General features: G+C 40.1%; 1 protein-coding gene across 3 annotated transcripts in view; it reads right to left on the minus strand.

Annotated features, from left to right (window-relative positions):
- Positions 1-26,670, minus strand: part of SORCS3 (sortilin related VPS10 domain containing receptor 3) — a 267,602-nt gene that overhangs the window by 38,022 nt on the left and 202,910 nt on the right. For all 3 annotated transcript variants that reach the window (XM_052677148.1, XM_052677149.1, XM_052677150.1), the window contains 6 exons: positions 24,940-25,119; positions 22,960-23,106; positions 22,172-22,274; positions 18,137-18,213; positions 17,947-18,038; positions 15,040-15,147 (listed from right to left, as the gene is read on the minus strand). In XM_052677148.1, the coding sequence (XP_052533108.1) occupies positions 15,040-15,147; positions 17,947-18,038; positions 18,137-18,213; positions 22,172-22,274; positions 22,960-23,106; positions 24,940-25,119 (707 nt within the window). The remainder of the gene's footprint in view (positions 1-15,039; positions 15,148-17,946; positions 18,039-18,136; positions 18,214-22,171; positions 22,275-22,959; positions 23,107-24,939; positions 25,120-26,670) is intronic.

Consider the following 26,670-nt stretch of genomic DNA (forward strand, 5'->3'; position numbering starts at 1 on the left):
ACAAAGGTTACACTGCATTTCAAGATTGAAAGTATGAAAGTTTGAAACTTCCATGAAAGTAAGCAAATTTGACAAATGGAAAGGAGATCTGACTTATCTGTGGAGCTCCACTGAACTCCCTAACACCTTTTTCTGGGAAGTGAAGAAAACTTTCATCTTTTTTTTTGGCATTAGAACTAAGATAAACAAACCATCAAGGGGAACAAATTCTGACTGCATGCTACAGATGAAGTCTAGTTTTATCAGTTTTGTGAACTATATCATTGGTTACTTTACCAAAGTGATTCAAGGTGCATCCACCTGATCCCCTCCACAATCTCTGTTTCAGGGTCATCAAGCCTATCCAAGAAGGCTGGGTAGATAGCAGAGTGTTCAAACATCTTAAACTGCTGGTGTTAACATGTCAAAAATGCTCAGCATTAAGTGTTTTGGTAAGAATATTTGGATTTCTTTATCCAGCCAGCTGATTTTGGAAGAGCTGTAAAGGCAGGACCAGGAGACAGCATACAGGAGGTAGCCACAGGACAGAAAAATCTTACACACTCTTTACCTCAGCAGTATGGTGTGTTTTTTCTCATTTTTAAACCTCTCACTTTTAGAAATAAAACAAGTCTCCTCCCCTATGAGGACAGGCTGAGGGAGTTGGGCTTGTTCAGCCTGGAGAAGAGAAGGCTGCGGGGTGACCTCATTGCAGCCTATCAATACCTGAAGGGAACCTACACCCAGGAGGGGAGTAAACTCTTCAAAAGGGCTGACAATAGCAGGACTAGGGGAAATGGATCCAAGTTGAGGGAGGGAAGATTTAGGTTGGATGTTAGGGGGAAGTTCTTCACAAGGAGAGTGGTTAGGCCCTGGAATGGGCTGCGCAGGGAGGTTGTGGATGCCCCGTCCTTGGACGTGTTCAAGGCCAGGTTGGATGGGGTCCTGGGCAACCTGATCTAAATGTGTATGTTTGGTGGCCCTGCTAGGCAGGGGGGTTGGAACTACATGATCCTTGAGGTCCCTTCCAACCCGGGTGATTCTGTGTGATTCTGTGTGAAGTCTCAATCACTCAAGGAGAGAAACTGAAAAAGCGTTGGTGGGAATTTATTCCCCCCCCCCCCCAAGTGGTAAATCATCACATTGCTCCAAAGATACAATTTCATTTATCTTATCCAATCCCTTATGTATCTTTGTTTCTCATTTACTTTGTTTACTAAATTAGGGTTGTGTTTTTTTTTTTTCCCCACCCTAAATATAACCAAACTATCAAGATGACAGAGAGGAAGAGCAGACATGATGTACTATGAATTTTGCCTCAATAACCTTGCCTACCATGGTCTGACTGGGAGCTCCTGAATGCTCATTGCAAAAGCAGAAGACAAAAGAAAGGAGCTGGGTTTTCAAGGTCTTACACTGCAAAGATAATGGTTTGATTTTTTCCAATATTTGTAGTCTGACCTGAAAGCCCTTGAGAAGCAGCAAATACAAGAATCCAGATGGCGTTTAGACAGTTTTCTGAGTAAGCTCAATTTAAAAAAGTTTCTCCAGACTAAGCCATAGAATGGCAGTTTACTGACATTAGTCAGGGTAGATTTTATTCTGTTTTAAGCAGTTAAAACTCCACATAAAAACCTCAGCCTGTCCTCCTCTAAGGACAGGCATCTTCTCAACTGGATCTATGCACCACTCACAGTGAAGCCATTGCTAGGAGACCAGAAAATTCTTCCCAATCTCTTCTTTTGAGAAACAAGGCAAGGCTTTTATTGCCAGAGCTTGATGTCATTAATTTGCAGCAAAATTACTAAGAACCTGAAAAACAATTCTGAAATACTTACAGATTCATGATGGAGTCATTTTGGAAAAGGTCATTGGTAATGCTGTTATAATTATATCTTTCATTAATTTTTTAAACACACAATAACTTACAAATGTGGAATATAGTGACTGGATAACCTTGTACAGAAACTATTCAAGAGGGTTTTATATTTATACAGCATTCTATTGATGAACTGTAATGCTTTTTCCTTATTATCCCCCGCATTGTTGATAGCCGTGCTTTTCACATCATTGAATATTGCTCATACCTGACAGGTCAATGGGAAACCTTGGATAATCTGAGGGTCACAAAATAACAACTCATCCACCTCAAGACCACAGACTCAATCCCTGTCCCTGTCTAGATATGAGAAATAAATCTTCTCATTTAATAGTTTCTGCATCGATCTCAGAAAAACTGTCATCTGTATCCATCTGGATCTATTCCTTCTGGCAGTGTCAGATGGGCTATCCAAGCACAGAAACAGAAATGCCTTTTCATGGCGAAATCAAGTTGTCTTCTACCAGTTCCATTGTAAATTGGCAAGACATTACATGAGGCATGCATTAAAGTTGTCTGTATTTGGCTAGTCTAGATATAGAGGTAGAATTTTTCAATAGTCAGCTCTAGCTTCTTTACATGTAATGAAAGATAACAGTCAAGATTCCCTAGTAATACCTTCTGTTCTTAGTTTTGTCCATCTGTGAGATGACTGAAGATACAAAGCAAGGAAGCAATTGCTAAGGTCATCTTCACTACACAAAACATCAAACGTATACTACTTTCTGGAGCATTTTTCTTTCACTGGATATCAGCAATGTGAGAGGGATCAAAAGGTATCTCATTTTGCTTCTCACAAAGTATCTTGGCAGCCTCTGAAGTCAAGTTTTAACAAGATTAGCCCCCACAGAATAGATTGCTTATGTTTTAAGCATTTTGAATATCTAAAAATAAAACACTTTCAGTAGATAGCACATTTGTAGATGAACTACACAAAGATACAGAAGAATCAACAGAAGACTAGATAGAGAGCAAACCAAATATACACTTTAATTAATAACAGTGAAGGAAAAGATGATTGCAGTATCAACACAAATAATTTAGGAAAACCTGAAACCAAGCTTGTTGCTTCTTTTTTAATAACTAATACTGTAGAAGAAAAAATGCTTGGAAAGGAAACATCCTAGCAAGCAAAAGAAAACCGTAAAATCTCCCAGAACGGTAAATGTTTCAGCTAATCAGAAATTGTGCTTTCATTGTGGATCACAAAAGGGAGAGAATAAAGTATGGCTGTCCTCTGGTTCCAGTTAAAATGCCTTTTTAGTCACATCTGTGCCTCTAGTGGGTAATTACAGGAGCAATACTGGAATGGGAGAATCCAAGAAATGCTATTAAGCTCAAACTGGAAGAACCACCTCCTGGAAAAGAATTGTGATTTTTCCAGTTCCCTGGAAAGGATGAAGCTCTCTCAAACATGGGCAAGACCGATGTCTGAGCAATCAGAATTGCAGGAGCACTGAGTGGTGAATCCACCACAGCTGAGCCCAGCAAGCTCAAGCACGCACTGCTGTTGCTGGATTTTTAAGAGCTAGCCAAGCACAGAAACCACCCTTATTTTCCAGCAAGCGTCAACAACATGGTTTGACAAGAAGAGGAAGAAGGGAGACTTGGTCAGTTGTCAGCTGTGGTGTAGGGAACATTGACCAACCATGAGGGTTGATGAGCAGAAAAGAAAACAAGATCCAGACAAATATATTAGCTCTAGCTGAGTGGTGACTGTGTCTCTCTATAAGGTCCTCTCACTTCTGTACTGCCTAGATTTAGCTTTCATTTCTTTTCCCATTAGCCAGGCTACACTCATACTACACTACCTGGGATAAGAGTGAGCCTACTGGCTCAGTGCACGCGCATACAGAAGGACTCAGTAGATAAACACATCTCAATCACTAGTTGACATTCATAGTTTTTAAGACAGTAAAAGATAATATTGACAATTTTGCATACAGACAAGAGCCCATTATGAAATCTGGATCTGAAGCATCTTTCTAAGAAAGTAGTAGGAAATCAAGACTAGCTCTTGTGTGCAAGCTGTGCTGTTAGGGCTCAAAACACACAAGCAGCCACAGAACAATTGCAAATTATGCTGGGGTTAGGTTTTATGAATGGGGAGTAAGAGATGAGCCATTTCCCCATGAATTAAACATAAATCATGACTTTAGAGAAAACCAAATGGGCTGTGTAACCTCCTGATTGTATTTTATTAAGGTTTGGATGGAATTAGCATAAAAGGAGGTCACTAGTTACATGGAAATTGGATGGAAAGGGACTGAGACAAGGAAGTAGAATCTAATTGAGAGAGACACAGATCAGCAATTAGGGAGAGTGGAAGAGAAGCCAGAGTTATACTGTCTCATGACTGGCAAGATAACACAGGGACTAAGAGACTGGAAATGAAGGAAATATAAAAGATGAAACATGGCACTGGAAAGCCTTGCAATTGCCAGCAAAAAACACTTTCTAATTTTTTTCATAAACAATAAATACAGTCTTTAAGAGCCACTTTGGAGCTTTTAATTCAGTTGCTTTTGGCTGACCTGTTAACTAGGAACAGCAGCCCGAGGGCAACTGGGTGTTGATTCAGGGCTGCTACACTTCTGCCTGGGAATGGGAAAAAGAATAAGAAAAATGGCAAACATTCTAGAAAATGAAGATTAGTTTTCTTCTAAATAAAATATACTGACTATTTCGATCTGGTTTTCAGCTGCTGCAAATCAGTGAAACTCCTATAGAACATTTCAGATATAAGGCCCTATTCTACCGCTCCTCATCAGAGTGGGAAAATGCACCGGCTCTGAAACTTCTAAGAACATATTAAAAGCAGACAGATGCTCCCATGATGACAAATTTGGAAATAAATTTGTTCAGAAAATCTTGGTCTGTATTCTATTTCCCAAAGGAAAAGGTCAAATCAAAATTTTCACAGAATTGCTCACACAGACAAAATTTGAAGGAAATGGTTTATTTCCATGTCCAAGTGAAAGTGATTGCCATGACACAGAGATTTTCTGCAGAGGAGAAATTCTAAATGTTGGCCAGATTCATTGACTAGCAATCCATATCAAACTATTCATGGAAAGCTGAAACATTGCTAGATTCTAGGTCAAGAGAGAGGGGATGGTACAAAGGTAGAGTTTCTACAAATACAGAGAAAAACAAAATCCTCCCATAAAAATCCCGCATGGTAGACCCTTTTCTCTCAGCTTTTGAAAATAGTTCTGGGATTATTCATCACCCTGATAGGCACTTCCTTTAAAGCACAAGAGGAGAACTACTGCAAATGATATGGTACAACATAGTTAGCAAGTAATGCCAAGTATTATTAGCAAGTAATCTGCAGAACATATAATTACGAAGCAAGCCTACTGCTTGGGCTCGATTTCTCCATTAACTGCACAAATACTGTGCAAGGCAATAGGAGATGAAGGGAACTTTTTAAATTTTTATTTTCTAATACAAAGTGCTATCAAAATAAGAGCTCACAGTATGATAAACCAAACCTTTTGAAATCCAGTCTCTAAAAAAATTACTGCCAGTGTGCCCAATACACTTTACATGACAATTGCTTCAAAAGAAATCCCAGTAACATGAAAGGGAGTGTAAGACACTTAGAAAGGGGGATAGGAAAGCACGTTAATTTTTAATGCTGTGTTTTTTTTCTTTTTTTTTTTTTTTTTAATGGTGTTATCTCTCTTCTTCTAAGTAGCCATGAAATGAAACCAGTTTCTGACAGCTTTGAAACTTGAAGATGCTGCCTCCTCTTCTAGAAAAGATACTGGTAGCTATCAGTGATCAGAGCATTTTCTAGCAAGTCTGTGGTCCAAGCAGAGGCTGGATGACAGAACACGTTCAGTCATTTCAATCAGCCTTCCTATGAAACAGTGGATTTCCAACCAGAGATGTTCAATATGTGTGGAAAACATTGCTCAGAACACAAAAGACCTAAAAACATGTAACAAGTATTTTCTGTGGTTGGTCAGGGTTACAAGCTTTTTCTGGCATAGACTATCAGAGAACCTGACACAGAATGACTCAAAAGAGGAGATCAGAGAATCATTTGATTTGGAGGGGACATTTAAAGGCCATCCAGTCCAACTCCCCTGCACTGAACATACTGGACACCTGTAGCTCCATCAGGTGCTCAAAGCCTGACCTTGGGTATCTCTGGGATGGGGTATCCACCACCTCTCTGAACAAACTGCGCCAGCACCTCACTGCCCTTATGGTAAAAAAATATTTTCCTTACATCCAATCTAGACCTACCCTCTTTTAGTTTGAAAGTAAGATGAGAGCTGTACATGGTAAAGCAATAGTGTGAGGTGGTTGATCAGCTACAGAGGGAGAAGTTTCACGGGTTTGAATCAAAAGGACCATTAAACAGGGAAATCATGTACAATGAACATAAGAGGATAGGCTCTCCTTGATAACAGAGGCTGTAGCACCACCTGAGTGATGTAAAATCTCAAAGTATAGCACTGCTGCTCTGGAAAGCTGCTTTCAATCACTTGCTGCAGACAAACAATGAAAAATCTGTTAAGAGTGAATCCAGCAGCCAAGGCAGTGCTGAGTCTGCCCCAGCTGCCAGAGAAGCTGTGAGCCACACCACCCTCTGCCCCGTGTGGGATCAGGGTCAGGTTGAGCAGAAAGGTATTGAGGCCATAGTTTCTCAATCTGCCTGAAGCTGCTGGGATATTTTGGAATATTTTACGGCTTGCCCTAACTGAAAGGTGAAAGAATCTGAGAAAAAAGTTTGTGTACATCACTTCATCCCCGACCGTGCATCCCAGGGTTAGTGTGGGTGGTTTGTACAGCTCACCCCAGCTGCCGGCAGGAGAATAGAACAAGATATATCCATAAGATATATAATCCATCCATCATTTTTTGAAAATACAAGAAGTGTGTTCCATCCCTTGGATTGTTTTTGTTGCCTTCCTCTGGGCATGCTTTGACAGGTCCATGCCTCTCCTGTAATGAGGACTCCACATTTGGACACGGTACTCCAGGCAAGGTCTCACAGCGCTGAGCAGAGGAGCAGGATCACCTCTCACCCTGCTGGCCACGCTGATTTGAGTGCAGCCCAAGATACAGTTGTCTTTCTGGGCTGCAAGGAAACATTGCTAGCTCATGTCCAGCTGCCATCCACCAGTACCCCCCAAGTCCTTCTTGACAGGCCTGTGCTCTATCCTCTCTTTCCCCAGCTTGTACTGATAGCAGGGATTGCCAGGACAATACGTGCCTAGAGCCCAATGCCTTCTCTGAGTGTCATGGCTTCTGTCAGGAATCTTCTGAGTACACAGTGCAACTTCTGGGAACTGATCTCACGTCATAGCCATCTTTTTCCTAAGGCCCTATAAATCCCATGATTCTGTCTGAGAAAGATTTCTCCAAACAGTTGTTCTCCTCATCTGATTTGTCCGTTCAGGCACCTCAGCTCACACTGCAGCTATGAACAGCATAATCAATACTGTGTTGCTGCAAGCTGCTTAGGTGAATTCATGCAGCAATTCAACACCTAATGAATGTAGCACTCCTTTGGCAGGGAGATGAGAGAAGGAAGTGACACTGATTAATCTGTGATCATTAATAATGTTTTTAAGTCTTGCAAATGAAGATAATGATATGGGTAATCAACTGTCTTTCTTCAGGGTATAAACTGATCATCTACTAGGATAAAATGAGAATTCCTATAATACACATTTTCTTGTCCATTGTAAAATCACTTGATGGCATTAGCAGATTGATCATCTTCTCTCTAAGTTCCAACTATTCATCACTTCCAGATGGTTTTTGAAATTAGATTAACTGATCTAGGAGTGCAGCTCACTATAGCAAATGCCGCTATCCTCTCAATCATTTTGCTTTCCTAACTTAATAACCATACCTGCAATTTTTCTTCGAATATCAAATTTTACTTTTCTGTGTGCAGAGATATCATCAGAGCTATTCTAATTTCATGGATCCTGTTTTAAAGAACCCATACAGAGGTTTTCACAGTGCAGACTGAGCAGTTCCAGAAGTGAGGAAAATACAGTGAACTCACAGGGCCACATCAAAGTCCTGTGACAAAATTCACAGCCAAAAATAAAGCCAGCTGCACCACAAATGGTTAGTGCAATTCATTAAAAGACACAAAAAGTAAACATACAAAATGCAAGTCCACAATGCAAACAATAATTTAAAAATCACAGTCCTCTATTAGGTACCTAGCCAACACAGATAAATTAAGTTTTGAAATCTTCCCCTTGATTTCTTGATTTCTTGAAAAAACACCTATTTTAGTAGACCTTAGAGTATGCTCAGGTTGGATATTCTGGGTTCAAGCCCTGTTTTGCAAAATCAGAGAAGATTCTGAAGGATAGAGCTGGGCATCCTTCATCACAACAGCCCCTACACAAGATCCCTCTGAAAACCCTTCACACTGGAAACAGCATGTCAGATTTTTTACAGAACTCATGAAATATTCCCCCCAGATTCCCTCTTTATCAAATCTCTGTTCAGCCCAGTAGCAACAGTAAAGGTTACGAAAAAAAAATCTGGATTTTCTCAGATCGCTTCTTTCCCATTTTTTCAAGCAGAGTGCAGCTAACAGACTTGACTGACGGCAGGAGAGTCTCTGTTCTCTGCTGGGCCACAGGAACTGAGCTACACCCTGTGTTTTTCTTTGAGAATGTTAGGAAAGAACCTCAATTACATCTATGAAGAGCAGTCTCTCAGTGTTTTTGCCATCCACTTGCCTCTTTTCTCATCTGCTGAGATTGCAAACAAGGGTTTGCAGCTCTGAAGAGAATCAACTCTGTGGTTTGACAGCTTACCCAGAAAGCAGAAAGTTGTCTCCTCTGACTCTATCCCAGCAAAGGCACTATTCTCTACCACATGTCTGTTTTCACCTTGCTTTTCTCAGCAAAACCACACAAAGGTGGCAGATCCACAACTCCCTACCCCTAAGCAAAGGGGCAGAATCGTTCAAGGACATTGTGTCAGCTTGTAATTTTCTTTTCCATACCAGCTTTTAAATGTGACAGCAAGACTTGAGCAGAAGGCAATGAATGTTGCCTTGCTTAAAGAGGAAAGATGGTAATCACCTTATCAGAAAGTGACAGAAAAATGACTCTTGACTCCTATGTAATTTTGAACTCAGTGGGAGCTTGGTCCTTGTAGCTGTTGCCCCCATCATATTCCATCTGCTGGACTTCTGCCAAGTACTAATCAGGATCTGGCCACATTGCCTTAGTACCTGCACATACTTCATTGATGTCTTCCATAAGTCAGTCCACTCTTCAGAATAAGAGTTAACTCATGGAATTCCTAGCTGTGATGTGACTACTAAACTTTTTAAAGGATTTAGGGAAAAAATTACTCAAAAAATTAGAAAAATAAATCATTACAGTCTTTGAAATACATAGGATACTGTGTCTGGCAAAGAAAGGCTCTTATTTGCAAATCTCTGTTTACTGGCAAAGATTACAAAGGAATTTATTTTTATTTTTATTTTTAAATTGTTTCAGCATCCTCTGCTTGCTGTTGTTGGAACAGACAACTGAGCAAGAGGGACTTCCGGATTCAATCAATCCTTCCTGTGCTCTCAATACTCTCTTTCTCATCTCAGAAGTGTCCCAGCCTCCATCTCACCTTTTGCAGTATTTTACAGCTTAGCCATTCTGCCCTGCTCTCCTGCTACCCTGTGATGGGTTGCCACCAATTACATGGATCTCCCAATAAAAAGCGCTCCCACTTCACCGTCTGGTAAAGCTGTATGGCCATGTAAATGAAAAGGTGTTGGAAAGAGCCAGGGCTCATAAACTATTCATTTACAATTGGAAACTTTTTCTAATGTACACATAGCCACGGTAAAGAAAAGCAGCTACACTGAAAGGGTTTATGTTAAATCTTCCCAATGAAAATGTTAATACTCAATCACGCATACACAGGTCTATGTGGATCATTAAGCATATGTACCTAGACACCCATACATATTTATATACACATACATAGGTGTGTCTACATAAATACATATTGATCAGCAGAGACAAACTTAATGATCCCCATCTATAGATGAGTGTCTGCATTCACGCATGTATAATGAGTCTAATAAAATAATAGCAAAACTTTGCAAGGCTGTGAAGTAAAAAGGTTATTTCTGTTTATGCAGGTTTGGAGAAATGCTTAGCTCAGTAAATGAAGTGGTAGAGATAATAATTAAGAGTAAGAACTGCAACAGCATAAAGAACTTCATTCCATCCACAAAGATCTCTTTGATTTAAATGTTATAGATAAGCATCTCTCAAGTGAACATTGTTTCTTTTTGGATATCACAACCCACTAGAACAGGAATACAACCAAACTCCTTTTCATTTGTAACTACCTCAGACAAGTAACACCTTGTGCCCAGGTCTTGTCAATGTGGAGAAGTTAGACCCAACCTACAAGAACGAAAAGTCATGAAAAGACATACTACTCACAGTAAGGGATACAGGATTCATTGGGTCATCTCAAAATGCACCACACCCACTGTCCTTATTCATTTCAGTTATTTTCCTAAAAGACCCTTTGTTTTGTACAGTTGCTTTCCTCACAGCTAAAACAAATACTGCAGTTGTGCTTTGACACACATCTGCTGAAGTACTGTGATACTAAGGAAACTGAACTAACCATCTTGTCAGATGAAATGGTTGTGGAAATACCAAGAAAAGGAGCTACAGAAATGGATGATCAGCCAGGAATGAAAAAAGGAAGGGTGGATTCACCTTGCTTAGCCAGTAGTTCCGAGTTAGACTTGGAACTCAGCTCACTCACTCTCATCATACTTGCCTGTATATCACAAATCTACATTTGTAGTATCCTAAGGTAGAGCCCACAAAGCTTGTAAGGAAATAATTCATTTCTTCATCCTGACAACTACATTATATGAAAAATAAAAAAATAAAAAAATCATAGAATAATCTAAGTTTAATAGACTTCTGTAAGTCATCTTGTCCAATTTCCCACTAAAAGCAACTTCAAATTCCACTATGACAAAGTTCAGTAGGATATTCAGAATCATATGATGTCCCTACATACAAATTCACAAATTTCAGCATACTGCTAAATTCTTTAGGACTGTTTTAAGACAAATATACATAGCACAAAGCACAGGATCCCAAAGCCTAGGATGTTCCTACAACACAATTACTGCAACTGCTCACATAACAGCCATGAAGTGACACAAAATTCTTTGATAAAGCTGTTACTGCTTCCTATAAGCCAGAAAGCCCACTCACAGGATGTGCCACAAAATTCAAGTTGGGAATAATAGTCATCCTACTGATATACTGATTTTAATAAAATAGCATTGCGATAACATTGTTAATAATGCAATATGGTAATAATAGAATCATAGGCTGTTTAGCATTGGAAGGGATCTTTAAAGATCATCTAGTCCAATTTCCCTGTAGGGACATCTACAGTTCCATCTGGTGCTCAGAGCCCCATGCAGCCTGACCTTGGGTGCCTCCGGAGATGGGACACCCTCCCCTGTCTCTGGGCAACCTATGCCAGTGCCTCACTGCTCTTATCATAAAAACTATGTTCAGTCAAAATCTCCCTGTTTATTTTGAAACCATTTTCCCTTGTCCTATCACCAGAGACCTGGCTCTAAAGAATCTGCCTCCTTCATTCTTACAGCCCCCCTTTAGATGTTGAAAGGCCGCCATCAGGTCTCCCAGAGCCTTCTCTTCTCCAGTCTGAACAGCCTCAGTTCTCTCTCAGTTCTCTCAGCCTCTCCTCATAGGACAAGTTATAATAATAGCTGGACTATAATTATTATTTAGTATACATCCTTCACAGCATATATGTTTTTTTCAGTAGTAGTTGAATGTAAACCACTTTGATGCAAATAAATGACAGAAATTTTCATTCACAGGAATCATCCAAGATCTGTAAATTGAATATCTCACATGTTCCAGGATGAGAGACAAATCCTTAAAAGCCAACTATTCAGTTTGGCAATACTCTAATATGACCACAGCTGTCACTTATACATCCACTCTGTTTCTACTTTAAGAGTTCACAATGATCCAGTCCTTGATTAGAGGATGTTGATCACAAACCATTGTGCTGCACCCATCAGTTTCTTGAAATCACTCTGATCTCTACCTGCAAATGCAAATTACATGTATCTTCAAACACGAAGGGTTGCATAGTACATTCTGACTTAGAGGATGGCCTGTAGCAACAGATAAGCATCGATTTCTTCTTAGTCAAAGCTTCTATAAGCTCAGTTTGATCCTACATTGTCCTTACATATTTGTTAACTGAAATACTCACTGTGATAAATACTTAAGCAACTGGAAAAGAAGTGATTTTCAGATAAGCTTGAAAAATGGACTGTTTTCTAAGTGAGTTCCTTAACACTGTGGACCAGAATTAATTTAAACATTTGTGGCAATTTTAATGGGAAATTACATTTTATGACTCTTATGGATTCCTAAGAATAATTTTTGAAGTTTTTAATGATGACCAATCATAATAACAAAATGACAGCAAAGATCTCAGAAGTCAGAAGCCAATACAATATTTAGCAAGATAACACATAATCTACATTCCTCATCAGAAGACTATGAAGGTAAAGAAACAATAACCTTAGATATAAAATGCATCTTCCACTTCAAAATAATACCAAATTGATTTATAAAGTAAATGGGCTAAATCCATAGCTAGTTGAAACTGATTAGCTCCATTGATTTCAATGAAGTTGCTGATGTGCAGATTTATTTGAGTTCAGACCTGGCTGCATGCACAGTTGGAAAGTGACACCCATCCTGCAGTGCATGAAGAATGTCATGGAGAACTGTCACATCAGCCAGCACAGAAGGCTGAACATTATTGCTGCATTTGGAGAAAAATGTGGACTGAACAGAATGCAGGCTCTTATCTTTAGTCAGGGATTGGCATGCATATTCCCAATAAGATGCTTCATAGCAGTCTTGTGAAAAGGTTCACAGGTATATGATAAGTCGTCGTGTTTTGTTCTTGGCAATATTTCTGACCGTGAAGCAGCAGATGTACAGATACATAGTCTTCTACGCAAACACGTTCTCCTATTCAGTGAAGAAAAAGCTGAAGCCAAGGCATGGTTTTGGAGGAAAGAAAAGAACTAGCATCCCTACCAAACATGATACAATCTTTACCCCAGTAATAATCTCAATTGTCAGCAACAGAAGCATGGAGGCTGCATTGTGCTGCCCCAGCACTGTTTGGAAAACAAACTCCAAAGTCCCTTAAGAGTGCCACTCCTATGCTTTACAGGCACAAATTATAATCGTAATTACTTACCCCAGCTTCTCTAGGACAGTTCAGAACAGAAGATACAGATGGCCTAGAGTTAGCTACAACTTCCCAATCCACTAGCTACCCGAAATACAGCACCATGGCAAGTCACTTGTCTTGACACAAATAGCCAAAAAAGTCATCTCAAATGACCTTTTGCTATATTTTCCCCCAGTCACCTTCAGCTAAGGTGAGCCTTGTAGATTCCATGTAAATAAACAGTTAAACTGTTCACACTTCTGTTCTTGGAAGGCTGATACACGTCAATTTTCTGAAATGCATACCAACACAAATCATGCAACCCAGTTGGAACAAATTCAGTTCACTAGCAGAAATGCCCAAGACAACTGTTATCTTAACCAAGCTTTCCTAAGAAACTGCTGACAAGCATACACAGAAGTCTACTCTCAGTCTGTCACTACCTGTGACAACAGGAATGAGATTCACCTACGTTTTCCTGCCATGTTAAGTAAGCAGATGGACTGAAGCCTAGAAGAAAACATGCAAGGTCCGCTTCTCTTTCCTATGGCAACTATAGAAAATCACTTTGCAGTGTAAGGTGCAGAAAGCAGAATAAACAAAAGGCAGAACAAACAAAAGGTGAAATTTATCCTACGTTTCCCATCCCTGAATTGGGTCAGGAATGACACAACATCAGACATGCAACAATGTCTGATGTGATTAACCAAGGACATTTCCTCGTGACACAGCAGATATGCTTTGCAAGAATGCTCCAGTCTAAATACAGCCTCCTAGCTAGTTTGCTTTCTGATGCTTTTCAGAAATCTTTTCCATTCAGCCCAGATAAAACACAGGTAAAGAAGGCATCCCTGTGAGAAAGGCAGCGCATCTGGTCCTTGCTTTGTTAGGAATTCCAGAGCAGAGTGTTCTGATCAGCTTTGCAAGAAAAGTCGGATGACTCTTTAAGGTGCCTTTGAACTTTAAAAGTTTCCCCTCTCCCTTTACTGTTAAATTCAGAAACTTGTCTGCTCTTGGGGCCGGGATATCTTAGCCCTTATCTAGTACTACAGCACTGCTGGGAGGAGGAAGGTCCAAGCACCTTCAGTACCAGCCCAGGCTCCTCTTTCCAGAGCATGGGTAGATCATAGTATATCTCCATTCAGGAAGGTTATTTTGAGTTCAGCTTTGCATCTGCACACTGAGAAAATCTTTATCTTAAGCTAAAATCATATGAAAAACCCATAACGCACATAGTAAGCAACAAAGCTGAGGAATACTCATATCCAGCAGCAAACTCAAACAAAGTGAAACAGCACATCAGGAGTAAGCATAGAACTGACATTAGGTACAACCATCTACATCACTGGCCTCTGGAGAGCATTACAGTCCCTGGGCCATCAGATCTAAGGAACAGTGTCAAAGCAGTCTTTGCAAGAAGGGATCACTGGATGTAAGTAGTTCAACTCATACTCCAAGACTATCACTGCCTACATTTTAGGACAGATGCAGCTTCATCAAGTCAAGGCTTGAAAACATCCAGAGTTGGTAACACAAATTCTCAGCAACCCGACCATGACTATGCCATCCTAACAAGAAGTAGATTTGCCTTCTGTCCCATCTGAACTCACAAGTCACAGTCTGGGATCAGGGACCACCTCTCTTTGTCCTACCGCTCTGTTCCTACTTGGAGAAGTTTCAGTGCATCACCTGTTTGAGATACACGATGATACACAGACACAGCACGCAAGTCTGCGGTCATCAAAATAATACACAAGTCAACACCATGCATTCATGCAATACTACATGTGCAGCTACACAATGCTACACTGCACAGTAGAGAGGCTCACCATGCAATGCAGGATCTCCATGCACTCCTTCTTGCACCACATTTTAAGAAAGTTAAGAGCTGCTATACTTACGTCATTATCTGAGTCTCTATGCCAGGATCTACAAGGGATCCATCCACAAAAAGAGGTGTTGATGTGAAACTGTATTTACTCCAGGATCTTCCCTCATCAAAACTCACCCTGGGATAGAAGCAGACAAGATTTATACATGTGAAAGACTTACTTTAGAGCAACCGTGGCAAGTGAATGTTGGCTGAAGTCTGCAAGACCCAGCAGCTAGATTTATAGACAGGCACCAATCTCCTAGCCACCTAATTCACATTCTTGATATATTTTGAATGATCAAAAACTTATAAACACTAGCAATAAGAAAATGGATATTCTTGGTCCAGCTGTACTTCAGACCTCAGAAGAAAAGGGGCATTGCCAAGTCCTGTTTCTGGATCTACAAGAGCACCTGGCATGGGGAAAGGCTCAGTGCATAAGTAGCCCTTGTCTAAATGCATGAAAATTGTTGTCAATACCACAGGATTTTTCAGCCCATGTGTGTAGCAATGGTATTAGCTACAATCTCTCTATCCCTGTTCATAGTTACCCCTATTCCAAGAAAGGTTCCCAGTACCCAGGGCTAATTCACCCGGACAGGTCCCGGTTCAAAGATCCTGGCCCGTTATCCCCTTTGCTCCTGTTTTCCTGGCCTTAGGGGAGCTGCCAGCCTTCATGTCACGCTGTTCCAGAGAATGCAGAAAGCAGTCAGGAAGGTATGCATATTGCCCATTGTATCTGACTGTTAGCCTGGCATGCAGCATACAGCTCCTAAAGCCGCCACCCAACAGCAACTCTGAGATCTGTGAGGTTTCCCTCTGCCCAAGGCTTCACACAATTGCTTCTGCAAATATCTGCCCAGGATTTTATCCCCAAGTTCTACTGGTAAAGGGAGAATAAACAGAGAAACACAGAGGTTTATTGGCTCTGAAATTATTTGATCTCTCCCAGCAGGGTCATTTAAGAGTTCTCCAAAGTACCTGAGCTGTGAAAACTGACAGATTACCTTAAAAGGACATTAACAGAGAGACAATCATGGCCTAAATATCTTCTCCAAGCAGCAGGAAACACTTCCCATTTTGAAGTGAGTATAAAAGAGGAATTTGCCTTATTTTCCAGGCAAGGAAAGTTTAGGGGTGCGTGTAAGTGTGCATGAACCTGAGTAGGTGGATTTGCATGAGAGGGTCCTACTGGAAACTAAGCCCTACTCACTCCAAGTAGGCAGCATCAGAGACACAGAGATACCATCTAAGGACTGGGAGGTCAGTGCAAACAACAGGTTATACTAACCTGAGCTAAATAATGTAAAAGCCAAGGGTTTTTCTTTTCTTTTTTTCTTTTTTTTTTCAGTGTAGTCACCATTCCCTAAATAACTGCCTCTAGCAGCACTTAGTAAAACCTTCACCCAATTCACGATGCACATCTGCCAGAAAGGGAAGCTGATTATACACCAAAGACAGAAAGCTGGAAGAACAGCAGCATACAAAAAGCTTATCTGTCCCAAATCTATTTATTTAAATGTATGTATCTTCCTGTACACCTGTGCATTTGTATGCTCTTCTGCCTGCATGCTTATCTATCTAAATAGCATTTCAATTTCTGGGGAACAGCACACTTCATTAGGTTAGCTAAAGTTCTCTCAGCTTTTCAATTATCTGCACCTCTTTTCTCTAGGATGAAACTTACTGTACAATGTCTCAGTCTGAGAACTAATAGATATACATATACCCTTTAATTTATTCCACTCCTGTTCATAAAATGGGTGTCTTCTGAGGCAATATAAAGCAAATATACTGCATTCAGCATTTCATGAGATTAGGTAGAGAGGAAGAAATCTGAAAGGAAACTTTCCAAGGCAGACAAAGGTGAATTGGGTTCTCAGTTCCTATGCAAAGTTCACCTGTGACCAAAATCTTTCCTGAAATCTAAGTACATGCTTGTACACATAGTGCACTTGTTAGATCCAAAGAGCCTCCACAAGGAAAGACAATTAAAACAGTTACATCTTGGTTGAAGAATTTAGCTATAAATGGTTAATACATGCCTCAGAACTCTTTCAAAAAGTGGCTCACCTTTCACTCTTCCAGAGCTCAACTTGTCACAGCCTGATGCACCTACTGCTGGTGACTCCTACCCTTGGCTAATATATAACTCTCCTGCCTTGGCTTCTACTTCACTTGGTTTAAAGGCTTGGCCATGGTCTTCTTGATGTCCTCTTTCCTGAAGAAACTTCAAGTATGGCCATGATTACCAAATTACCTAGCACAGGCAAATGTTTCTAGTCACACCAAAACAAGACACTAACCACAAACAGAAAGATCCTGAGCAGAAAATAGCTTTAGTCTGCTGAGACCATCATTAGAGGTCTACCCTGTATACGTCCCAGTTATGGAAGCTGTTGGCAAGGGGACGGTGGCCTAGACTGACTAGCTTAGCTGTCCTGACTCAGAATCCTTACTCTTCAGTTCTGACTGCTACAAGTTTGCTTATGATAAAACAGAAGTGAAATCCTTTAGGAATCAGTAACATTTAGCAACATATCTTCACCATCCTTAATTTGGAAAGGGCATTTTAATACTAACTTATGAAAACAGAAGACAGAAGTGATGGAGACATCCTCTGAAATAGTTGGAACACAAAGCTTGGCTTCTTATTATGTATGATCCACTAGCATAAATAAGCCCCACCTGAAGCATTGTAGAATGTTTTAGTGCTAAGAGTAATTCATATATGTAATTATGTACATAGCCATTTTATTTATATGAAGAATGATAATCATAGTATAGATCAATAAAAACAAATAAACATGAAAACATTTATAAGAAAAATCTAATTTGCTCATTTTGTAGGCACCAGAAGAGATTGACCAAGAGATAATAGCACCACTGTCTCACACCCATTAGGAAAACTTGTCAAAGTATCAAGTTTACTTACCACAAGTGTCGGATGGGCGTTGATGTGTGTTTCAGAGCCACTAGTGCCCCTCCCCAGTCCAGAAACCACACGTTATACTCCTCCTCGAAGATCTGCAAAGCAAATACTGCGTGAGTGTTCCACTCCATCTGAAAAGGAAGACCAAGAATAGCAAAAGGCTCTATTCTTTCCCTCTCTCTGCAAATCATACCTGCCTCCAGGAATTCCCACCATCAGAAGAGATGAACATGCCAACATCAGTGTAGGAAAGCTCAGAGCCAATATTGCCTGCAAAACAGACGAGTGTCAGAAATTCTTCTGTGGATGAACACAAAACTGCATACAAAATCACACACCCATTTGGTGCACATAAATCAGAGTAGCAGTTGAATAGTGGCTAAAGACCCTGGCCACCAGATATTCCACTGCACACACATTTTTCTCTGAACTTTTAATCTCTGCGCTCTGGCCAGCAAGTTGAATCTCTGTAATCTGCCAGTCTTCATCATGCGTAATGTAATTATGTCTGTCTCTCTCCCCTTCTTGTGCAAAGGACAGCATCCAAAGATGCAACTGAGTTTAAAAGTGGAAATTAGGCCCCTACTGAAGTTCATGATTACGGGCCTTGGAAGCGCACTTGAGATTCTGTTAAAATGCTTAAAAACTTAATGAATCTCAGAATTTGCAGTTAAATAAACAAAGCTTGTTCCTGGGTCTGCTGATGGCTTGTGACTAATGAGGACTGGGACATAATGAAACATCAGTTCTCTTTAAAGGAAATCTTGATTGTTTGGGTCTGAAACTCAGCTCAGGACAGGAGCAGTGCAGGAAACTAAGCTGGGTCAAAAAAAAGGTAGAGACCAGCCTGAGCACCATTCTATGAGAATACTGATCATTCTTATTGACCTAACAAATTCTAGGGTTCTTAATTTTAATCTTGTAATTTCCATTATGATGGTGTGTTCTGCAGACAGTTCTACAGAGGGAAATACCCAGTCTTCACCACGTGTTAGGGAATGGATATGCCACACATCAAAGCAATGCAAAGTTCAAACATCAGCCTGAACCGTCTATACAGACAGCCCAGCAAAACATCATTTGGAGGTGCCACCTCAGAGCTTGAAACAGATTCTTTCAAAGGTACTTCATCCAAGAGGCATACAGAATCTCATCTCTCACGGTGATACATCTTAATTCAGAGTACATAATGAATTTGTACTGAATCCTCAGCCGTCTTGAATTTTGAGCATCCTCTGAAAGTTCCACAAGTGACATGGTAAGTATCACAAGTGATAGCTGAAAAACTTGCAAATGGTCTGAACAAACCTCCTTCGCTTATCCCCACATTACCCCGAGGTCAGCATCTTGGTTCTGTTTCCAGAATTAAAATGGCTAGAAGCACTAGGGTTCACCAAATAATGAATTTAGGCCTGTTCTAAGTTACTTAGACCTCCCTGCTTCCCAAAGCAGCCAGTGGTTAACAGAAAAGCTACCACAGTCACCCTTTTTTTCCTGATAGCCTATCAGCAACATCTTCCATCAGTGCTAGGTGGGATTCTGATTATATGAAAATCTGTCCCACAGGAAGCAGGCAGATGTAGCACCAACATTACCAGAAAGTCTCCCAGTCACAATGATCAACAGCCATGATCAACATTGTGGTCAAATCCATAATTCTTTCAAACACTGAGCCACTCATATACCTTACGAGAAAGACTGGTTTTAAAACAATAGTGATTTCAATGAAAAGAAGGAAAAACTAACATTTCTTCTTCAAAAATAGCAAAGGAAGGGGTAGCACTGCAGCATCACATCTGTAGCATCAACAAGAGCATAATAAAAACACCCTAATGAAAATGTTAATTGAATTTCTGACATTTAATGCTGGAAAATGAGAAACTAAAACCCAGCTGTGGGTTGACGCATTCCCAACAGCATCATGGAATCCAGCTAGCTCTATATTGTGACAACAATATTTCCAAAAATGAAACTTCTAGCTCTGGGAAGAAGGGTAATTCAAGAACGACTTTCCTATTAGTGCTCATGATACAGGAAATGACAATTTGCCCATTTACCTGATCTTCCTTCCTGACGCCAGCAAAAATGACAAACTATTGTAGACGAAGGTACAAGAAAACTCTACCATGATAAATCATATAAAAGGCCAGTCTTTAGGGACATCCAGGTTCACAAGAACAAATCCACAATAGTTCAAACGTCTCTTTAGCCCAGTATATTATCATGAGTGGAAGTCATCAAGAATTACCTGCTGGCTTAAATATGGAAGTGAAAATATTACACAGTAACCTTTTAAATATCAAAACTGGAAGGTGAACATTCCAAATAGGGATTTCCAAATTGTGGCAGGAAAAGGGTAACATGGTGAGGCTGTGTTGATGTCACTTCTCCCTCTTTTTCTGTGTAAAGTTTTCCATAATTTTCTTCATTCTTTCCATCTACCTTCATTCAGTCATATGGATTCAAACCTTACAAAACATAACTAGTTCCCAGACAAGTGAAGGGGATTTGGCAGCTGTAGAATTAGATATTAAAACATAAGTCTTCCTTCTGCAAGAATCTAAACTCTGTATGAGTTTCCAATCATTGCTGGAAATGCACTGCTGTAAATCATATAGTAAGACATTGCTTAACAGAGAGTTTGAGCAGTGCTTATTCTGAAACATATTTGCTAACGTGTTGATACACTCCTGTTACTGTGAAACTAGTTCGTGGAAACAGATGTGTATATTCCCAACAGGTTAAAGTTCTTATTGTACAAAAAAATAAGGCAGAAATTCTGCCTCTTAAAGGTTAATTGTTACACTGGGAAAGCATTCATCCCATCCACTATCAGCTTGAAAAGAACCACATTTACTAACAATGTTGATCAGTGTCTAGAATCTCACCGTTCAACTTCCTCTATTTGCTTCCTAAAAGGCTAAAGAAAAATAAGTCTGCAATCACAGCACCCTGAGTAGGCTTGCTCCTACGCATCCATCTAGCAAGTGTGGCCTGCCAGGAGTGATGACTCCACTTGGCTAAGCATAAGAAGATCTGGAGGTTTAAACCAAATTATCTCGCCCTGTTTAGCCCGGATCAGTGAACTGGAAATCACACGGTATTTCCCTTGTGGAGCTATAAATGCCATGAAGGGAACCTGTCTTTTAGGTTCTGGCTTAGTCCAACAGACGCGTGGAAGTGTGGAACAACTGTTAGAGGGAAATGACTGTAAGAAACAATGTAAATTCATACAGGCAGTATGCTAAAATGGCAGAATTGCAAGCCACTAATGGGCTGAATAAAGGAGATACAGTGACGAGGAGATCAAGTTAAAATGAGCCTTGGAAAGAATAGTTAAGTTACTTAAATATATTTGAATTTACATATGAACATCCCTGAGAAAATGCAGGACAGCCTACCTGCTTCAGAAGCCAGTTTTCAATAGCAACAGCCATTTAGCGAGCACTTTGTTACCCTAGCAGCTCCCACAGAGCTGTGGGAGCTCTGAGCATGGGTGAGAGCTCCTCTGTCCTGATTAGGCTGCACACTGTATGTCGGCAATAGAGGACAAAAGCGCCCATGATGGTTGTCAGATTAATTACAGTGGGTCAGCTATTATCACTGTGTAAGTATTGTAGCAAATTGTCATTAAAACAATGAAACCTGCTAAAGCACCATTTGCACAGCAACAACAATGACCCATAAAGTGCTGACGAAATGCTGCCAGTCTTGGAGCAACACCGAATAGAAAATAGGTGCCACACACAAGACAGGCACTCATGAAGTCCAGGCTTCACCCAATAGGCTTTGGAAACATTCTGTGCTTGTTACTCAATAGGTGGAAATTGTTGATACTGCCTGGGATTCAGTTCTCATTCACAGTTAACTTCAGCCCTATTCTCATTCATAGTTAACTTCAGTAAATGGGTACAGCTACAATAGCGATTGTAAGATAGTCAAGCAAGAGGAGTTAATAATGACAGTTGGTAATGATCCTACACAGATTTGGGCTTAGACCTGCACCATGGGTTATTGCTCAGAAACAAGTACCTGTCAGACATTACATTTATTGGAGTAAGGGACCACTTGTTCTCTCCTAGTCCACAGCAGGTAGGAGTTAATTTGAACTAGCTTAGCACTACCTGAAACAGAGCTAAAAACTTTTATATCAACACCAAAAATCTCAAAACACACTCAGACTCCCAAGGAAACATGGGTGAGCACTGAGAAGCGCATAAGTCCTTACCTGCTGCCACCATCAGCCCAGGGGCTGTTTCCTTACTGGAAATGCTTCCTGAAGTATATGGATTCTCTGAGAGTTGCAGATGCAAGTGCAAAGAGCAAAAGGGCTGTTGACAGGAAACAAACAAAAGGCACAAGTTTCAACATTCAACAAGTCAAATAAAAAGAGGAACCTTTGTTGACTGAAGACAGATGCTCCAGTCCTCCTGAAAATACCCCTCTACTCTTAGCACTGTTACAAGTATATGTTCATTTTTTGAATTAGCACCATAGAAGTACCTGAGAGCATTAAGAAGAAATGAGAAAAACCTGCATTGTTTTTTACCATCAATCTGATCTAGAGTACTTTCCACTAAAAACTTTCATATTCTATTTTAAGTTGCATAAAAAAAGTTGAAGCAAGATGGTGAAAATTTTCTATTTGTATAGCGTCACAGAATTTAAGGGCAATATACTTAAGGGAACTCTCTTAACCCCTAGCAAATCAGGAGGAAAATACACAGAGAAAGTCACCAGTAAAACACCACTCCTTGGAAACACTGGGGCTACAGTCCCTGTGAAAGAAATAGAACATAACTGTTCACCGAATGATGTTGAACTATGTTGTGAATCCAACCTAAAGCTCTTATCTGTAAACTGTGCCCTACTGTGGAGCACCTGACTCTGCAGTTCTCTGACAGGCAAGAATCCCTCCTACTTAGCTTCATTTGAAGTTTTTTTAACCCAGTGACTTATATAAGAGCCTCAAAAGGAGTCAGCTTTCTGAGACCTTTGAAAAGGTCTGCCACTCACCAGCTGGCAAACTACAGGATCGCCTCGCAGATTGGTGTCTGGTGCATTCAGCAAACGCCAGTCTCTGCCCTTGTTGTAGGTAATGAATGTCTTGACTTGGTCATCTATCTTTTTGTTAGCCAGGAATATGCCTTTGATCCCTGCTACCTAGGAAAAACGGAGAGAGATGAAAAAAAATACATCGGAAGATCAGGCCAATGGAAAGGCCCATCTGAGCACCCTCAGCAGCAAAAGCTCTCTGCAAAAGCAATAAAGCTATCTCAGTCCAGCCTTGCAAGGTTGTGAATGACTTTACAAGTACATCTTGTTACTTCCTACACAGTTGAAAGGGCCTTGTGCCATTCCTCTCTCTTCAAGAAAAAGACAAGCGTACTCATAGAGCAAATCCCTATCAAACAGTCCACTTACAGATTTCCCTAAATGGCTGCAGACAGGCAAGTGATGAGCTTGACAGGACAGCATTAACCACCTCTCACATTAGATCTGTAATCCTGGAGATGTGGTCCACTTCACTCCCTCATCAGATTTCCATAACATGGAAGGCAGCAGGTCACACCAGAAGCAGATGGGATCTGTTTGTTTCAGGCTTTTTTTCCTTCTTTTCTTCAGAATTCAGGAAAACCTGAATATGTCTAAACACTGATGTTTTGCAAACTTGTTTTTCCTCCATTCCCAAATTCTGTCAAAATCAACCCAGTTGTTCCAAATGTTTTGATTTTTGTCAACAGAACCAATTCCAACAGAAAGCAGTCCTGCCAAAAAGGACTGTATTTAGGAAAAAATGTTCCTAAGCAGATTTCATGTTGTTTGGTCTCTATTGCACAGCTCTGAAAGTGAGACAGGAAGGAGGAGCTTGCTGCAAATCTGGAACTTCCAGGCAAGAGCCAGGATGCAAATACTTCCAGCTCTAAAGACCCTTGAGTGACACTACCCTTGGAAAGACCCCATGAAAATCTCCATTGGTATTTATCAATAAAGACTAGTACACAAGTGGAGAATATTGACTTTGCCCAGAAATAGGAGATAATGCATGTTTACTTCAGCTGGCTTACCACAATACAGAAGTACATCTTTTTTTAAAGGCAGGAAAATATATTTAAGCAAGCAAGAATAAAATATAAAGCCTGTCCTTTGTAATGATCCATGTGTTACTTGTGTTACTCACTGCCTTAAACTAATTGGATTTTTATAAACAAATTCATTATGTTGTTTAACTGGCATTATTCTGGCTGAAATAAATTTTTATATAATCCTGACTTACGTGAAACTGGAAACACATTTCTCAGTGTTATACTAAAACTTTCTCAAGTTACTCTGCAACCACTATTAGTATTACCAGTAAGTTAATATTGCTGTTTCTTGCTGGCAGAGCACTGAGCTCTGAACCTCAGCAGATCTTTCAGCCAGTAGGATTAATCCACCAAAGCCAGGATGCTTTGACTAAACCAGTAACTGGAGCAACTACTTTGAATGGACAACTGAAAAGCCTAGCAAGAGAATGAGAACAGATCACTAAGGGTAAATGTTATTTGTTATCTCTAAACAAATGACACCTATAAGCTTTTGTTTACAATTCACTTATTGATTAGTGCTTACAAAGGTGGAATTTATATTCCCTGCCTGTGACCAGATGTCTCTAGCTATCCAAAGGAGAACACCTGTATTTCTAGACCTTCTCTAGACATCTAGATTAGAATAAAAGGGACAACAGTCTTCCCTTTTGGAGATGTTATATAGCATATCTAGACATTCACTTGAGAAAAAAAAAAAAAAAAAAAAAAAACACAAAAAAAAACCACAACAATTATCATGTGCATAGCAGAACACTCTGTATCTATCCCCTCATGAGTAAGCTTAGCATCAAATTCACTAAGTGCCTCTGGGCTGATTCCAAAACAAATGAAGATCTTGGAAGGATGGTAAGTGATTTACACTTGCCTGAACTGTTGTAGTTCTTGTAGGATGACCTTTACTACATACCTCATAAAGGTCAATCATGACATTCCCCTCCAGTCCTCTATTGCTTTTCACATTTTCCAAGGCCAGAGTGAAGTAAACCCCTCGGGTGTCCGAAACATACAGGTTGTATGTATCATTCTGGTTCCACTCTTGAACAGCTGCAAATACCTGATTCTCAGCTGTGCTTATAATATGCATGTCCTGTACAAAGAAGAAAAAAGACCTATTACTAGGACCTCTATATTTCTTTGCCCTTTGGGACATGTAATAGTTACCATGACTTATGGAAGAATGGAGATGGAGTGTGAATTATAGGTATGTTAAACAATTTTCTGTTAGAGGAAGCCAATAAATTATCACTATTGTGACTTTTTTGCATTTTTTTTTTTAATGACCACCAGGTGGGCAAAGGGTTTTTCCTTTCTTCATTTTTGGTAGCTTTAAGGAATTTCATCTAGCTTCATTTTTTATTTATAAATTTGAAAGTGAGCTTTATCATTCATGGAAGATTCACAGGCTTGGAGCCAGGAGTTCTCCCACACTCAGTAGATCCACTGTAGCTAAATTAGAGACAATTTTCATCTACATGCTTACCTAACAGACTTTGTTTCCAACAGGTAATGAATTAGTTTAAAAGAACAACACCAACAAAGTGAGTTTACATATTCCTGAAGTTGAGGCATAAGGAGTTTAAGATAGTGTTGGTAGTGATTTTTAATAACATAATTTTCTATGGAATGTTTGTCCAATAGTGACTACCAAACCACCAGACCACTCACCAACCTTTGCTGTATTCCTTCCAGTGATCAGGACACCGTCTGACAACATTTTAGAATTGTTTGAGTTGAAAGGAACCATTAAAGGCCATCTGGTTCAACTCCCCTCCAATGAACAGGGACACCTACAGACTGATCAGGTGTTCAGAGCCCCATTCAGCCTGACCTTGGATGTCTCCAGGGACAGGACATCCATCACCTCTCTGGGCAGTCTATTTAGGTGCTCTACTGGAAGCTTCTTCCATTTAGTTTTAATATCAAAATTTGACAGTGCATTTCCTCAGTGTTTCCTTAAAGCAAGTTCACAACCTGGAAATGATTTTCAGTGTAGCGATAAGTACTGAAACACTTCATCCCTGCCACCCTTGCTGAATGAACTAACACTGGATCCACTAGAATCAGAGACACAATGGCTATGTGGGACTTCACTTACCTATAAGTTCAAAATTTTCCCAGGATGCCAAGGAACCCTGATTAATGTTTGGATCTTGCACAACACTTCTAATTCCTTGCAGACTAAAAACATACACAACCTAGACTAGCAGCATGAAAATAAAGCAAATCTCTCAGTGACTTCAATCTGTTTTGATCAGTTGCAGTGGAAATACTGCATTACCCCATTACCAGCCTCACAAATGCACACAGCTCAGGCATAACTCACTAATGTACAACTAATAGGGGAGTTTTTACAGTACAGCAAAAGTTTTCTGATGACTAAGAGAAACAGGAACAACTTCCTTTACATGGCTTAATGACTTTGCCATGAAATCTTACTTAAAAATAGTTTTGATTTTTAAATAACAAAAACAATACAGATTTTTTTACTATGCATCTGTTATAAACCAAGGCCACCAAAAAAACCCATTTCAGAGCAGGCCAGCAACCTATGACAGCATCAGTCAGGACACACACAGGGCACTCTTTCTCTCCATTCACTTGTCTTTTTATTGATGGGCAGCTTTCAATACTCAGTAAA

This window comes from Tympanuchus pallidicinctus, unplaced genomic scaffold, assembly GCF_026119805.1.
Source record: "Tympanuchus pallidicinctus isolate F22 unplaced genomic scaffold, pur_lepc_1.0 scaffold16, whole genome shotgun sequence".
NCBI classification, from domain to species: Eukaryota; Metazoa; Chordata; class Aves; order Galliformes; family Phasianidae; genus Tympanuchus; species Tympanuchus pallidicinctus.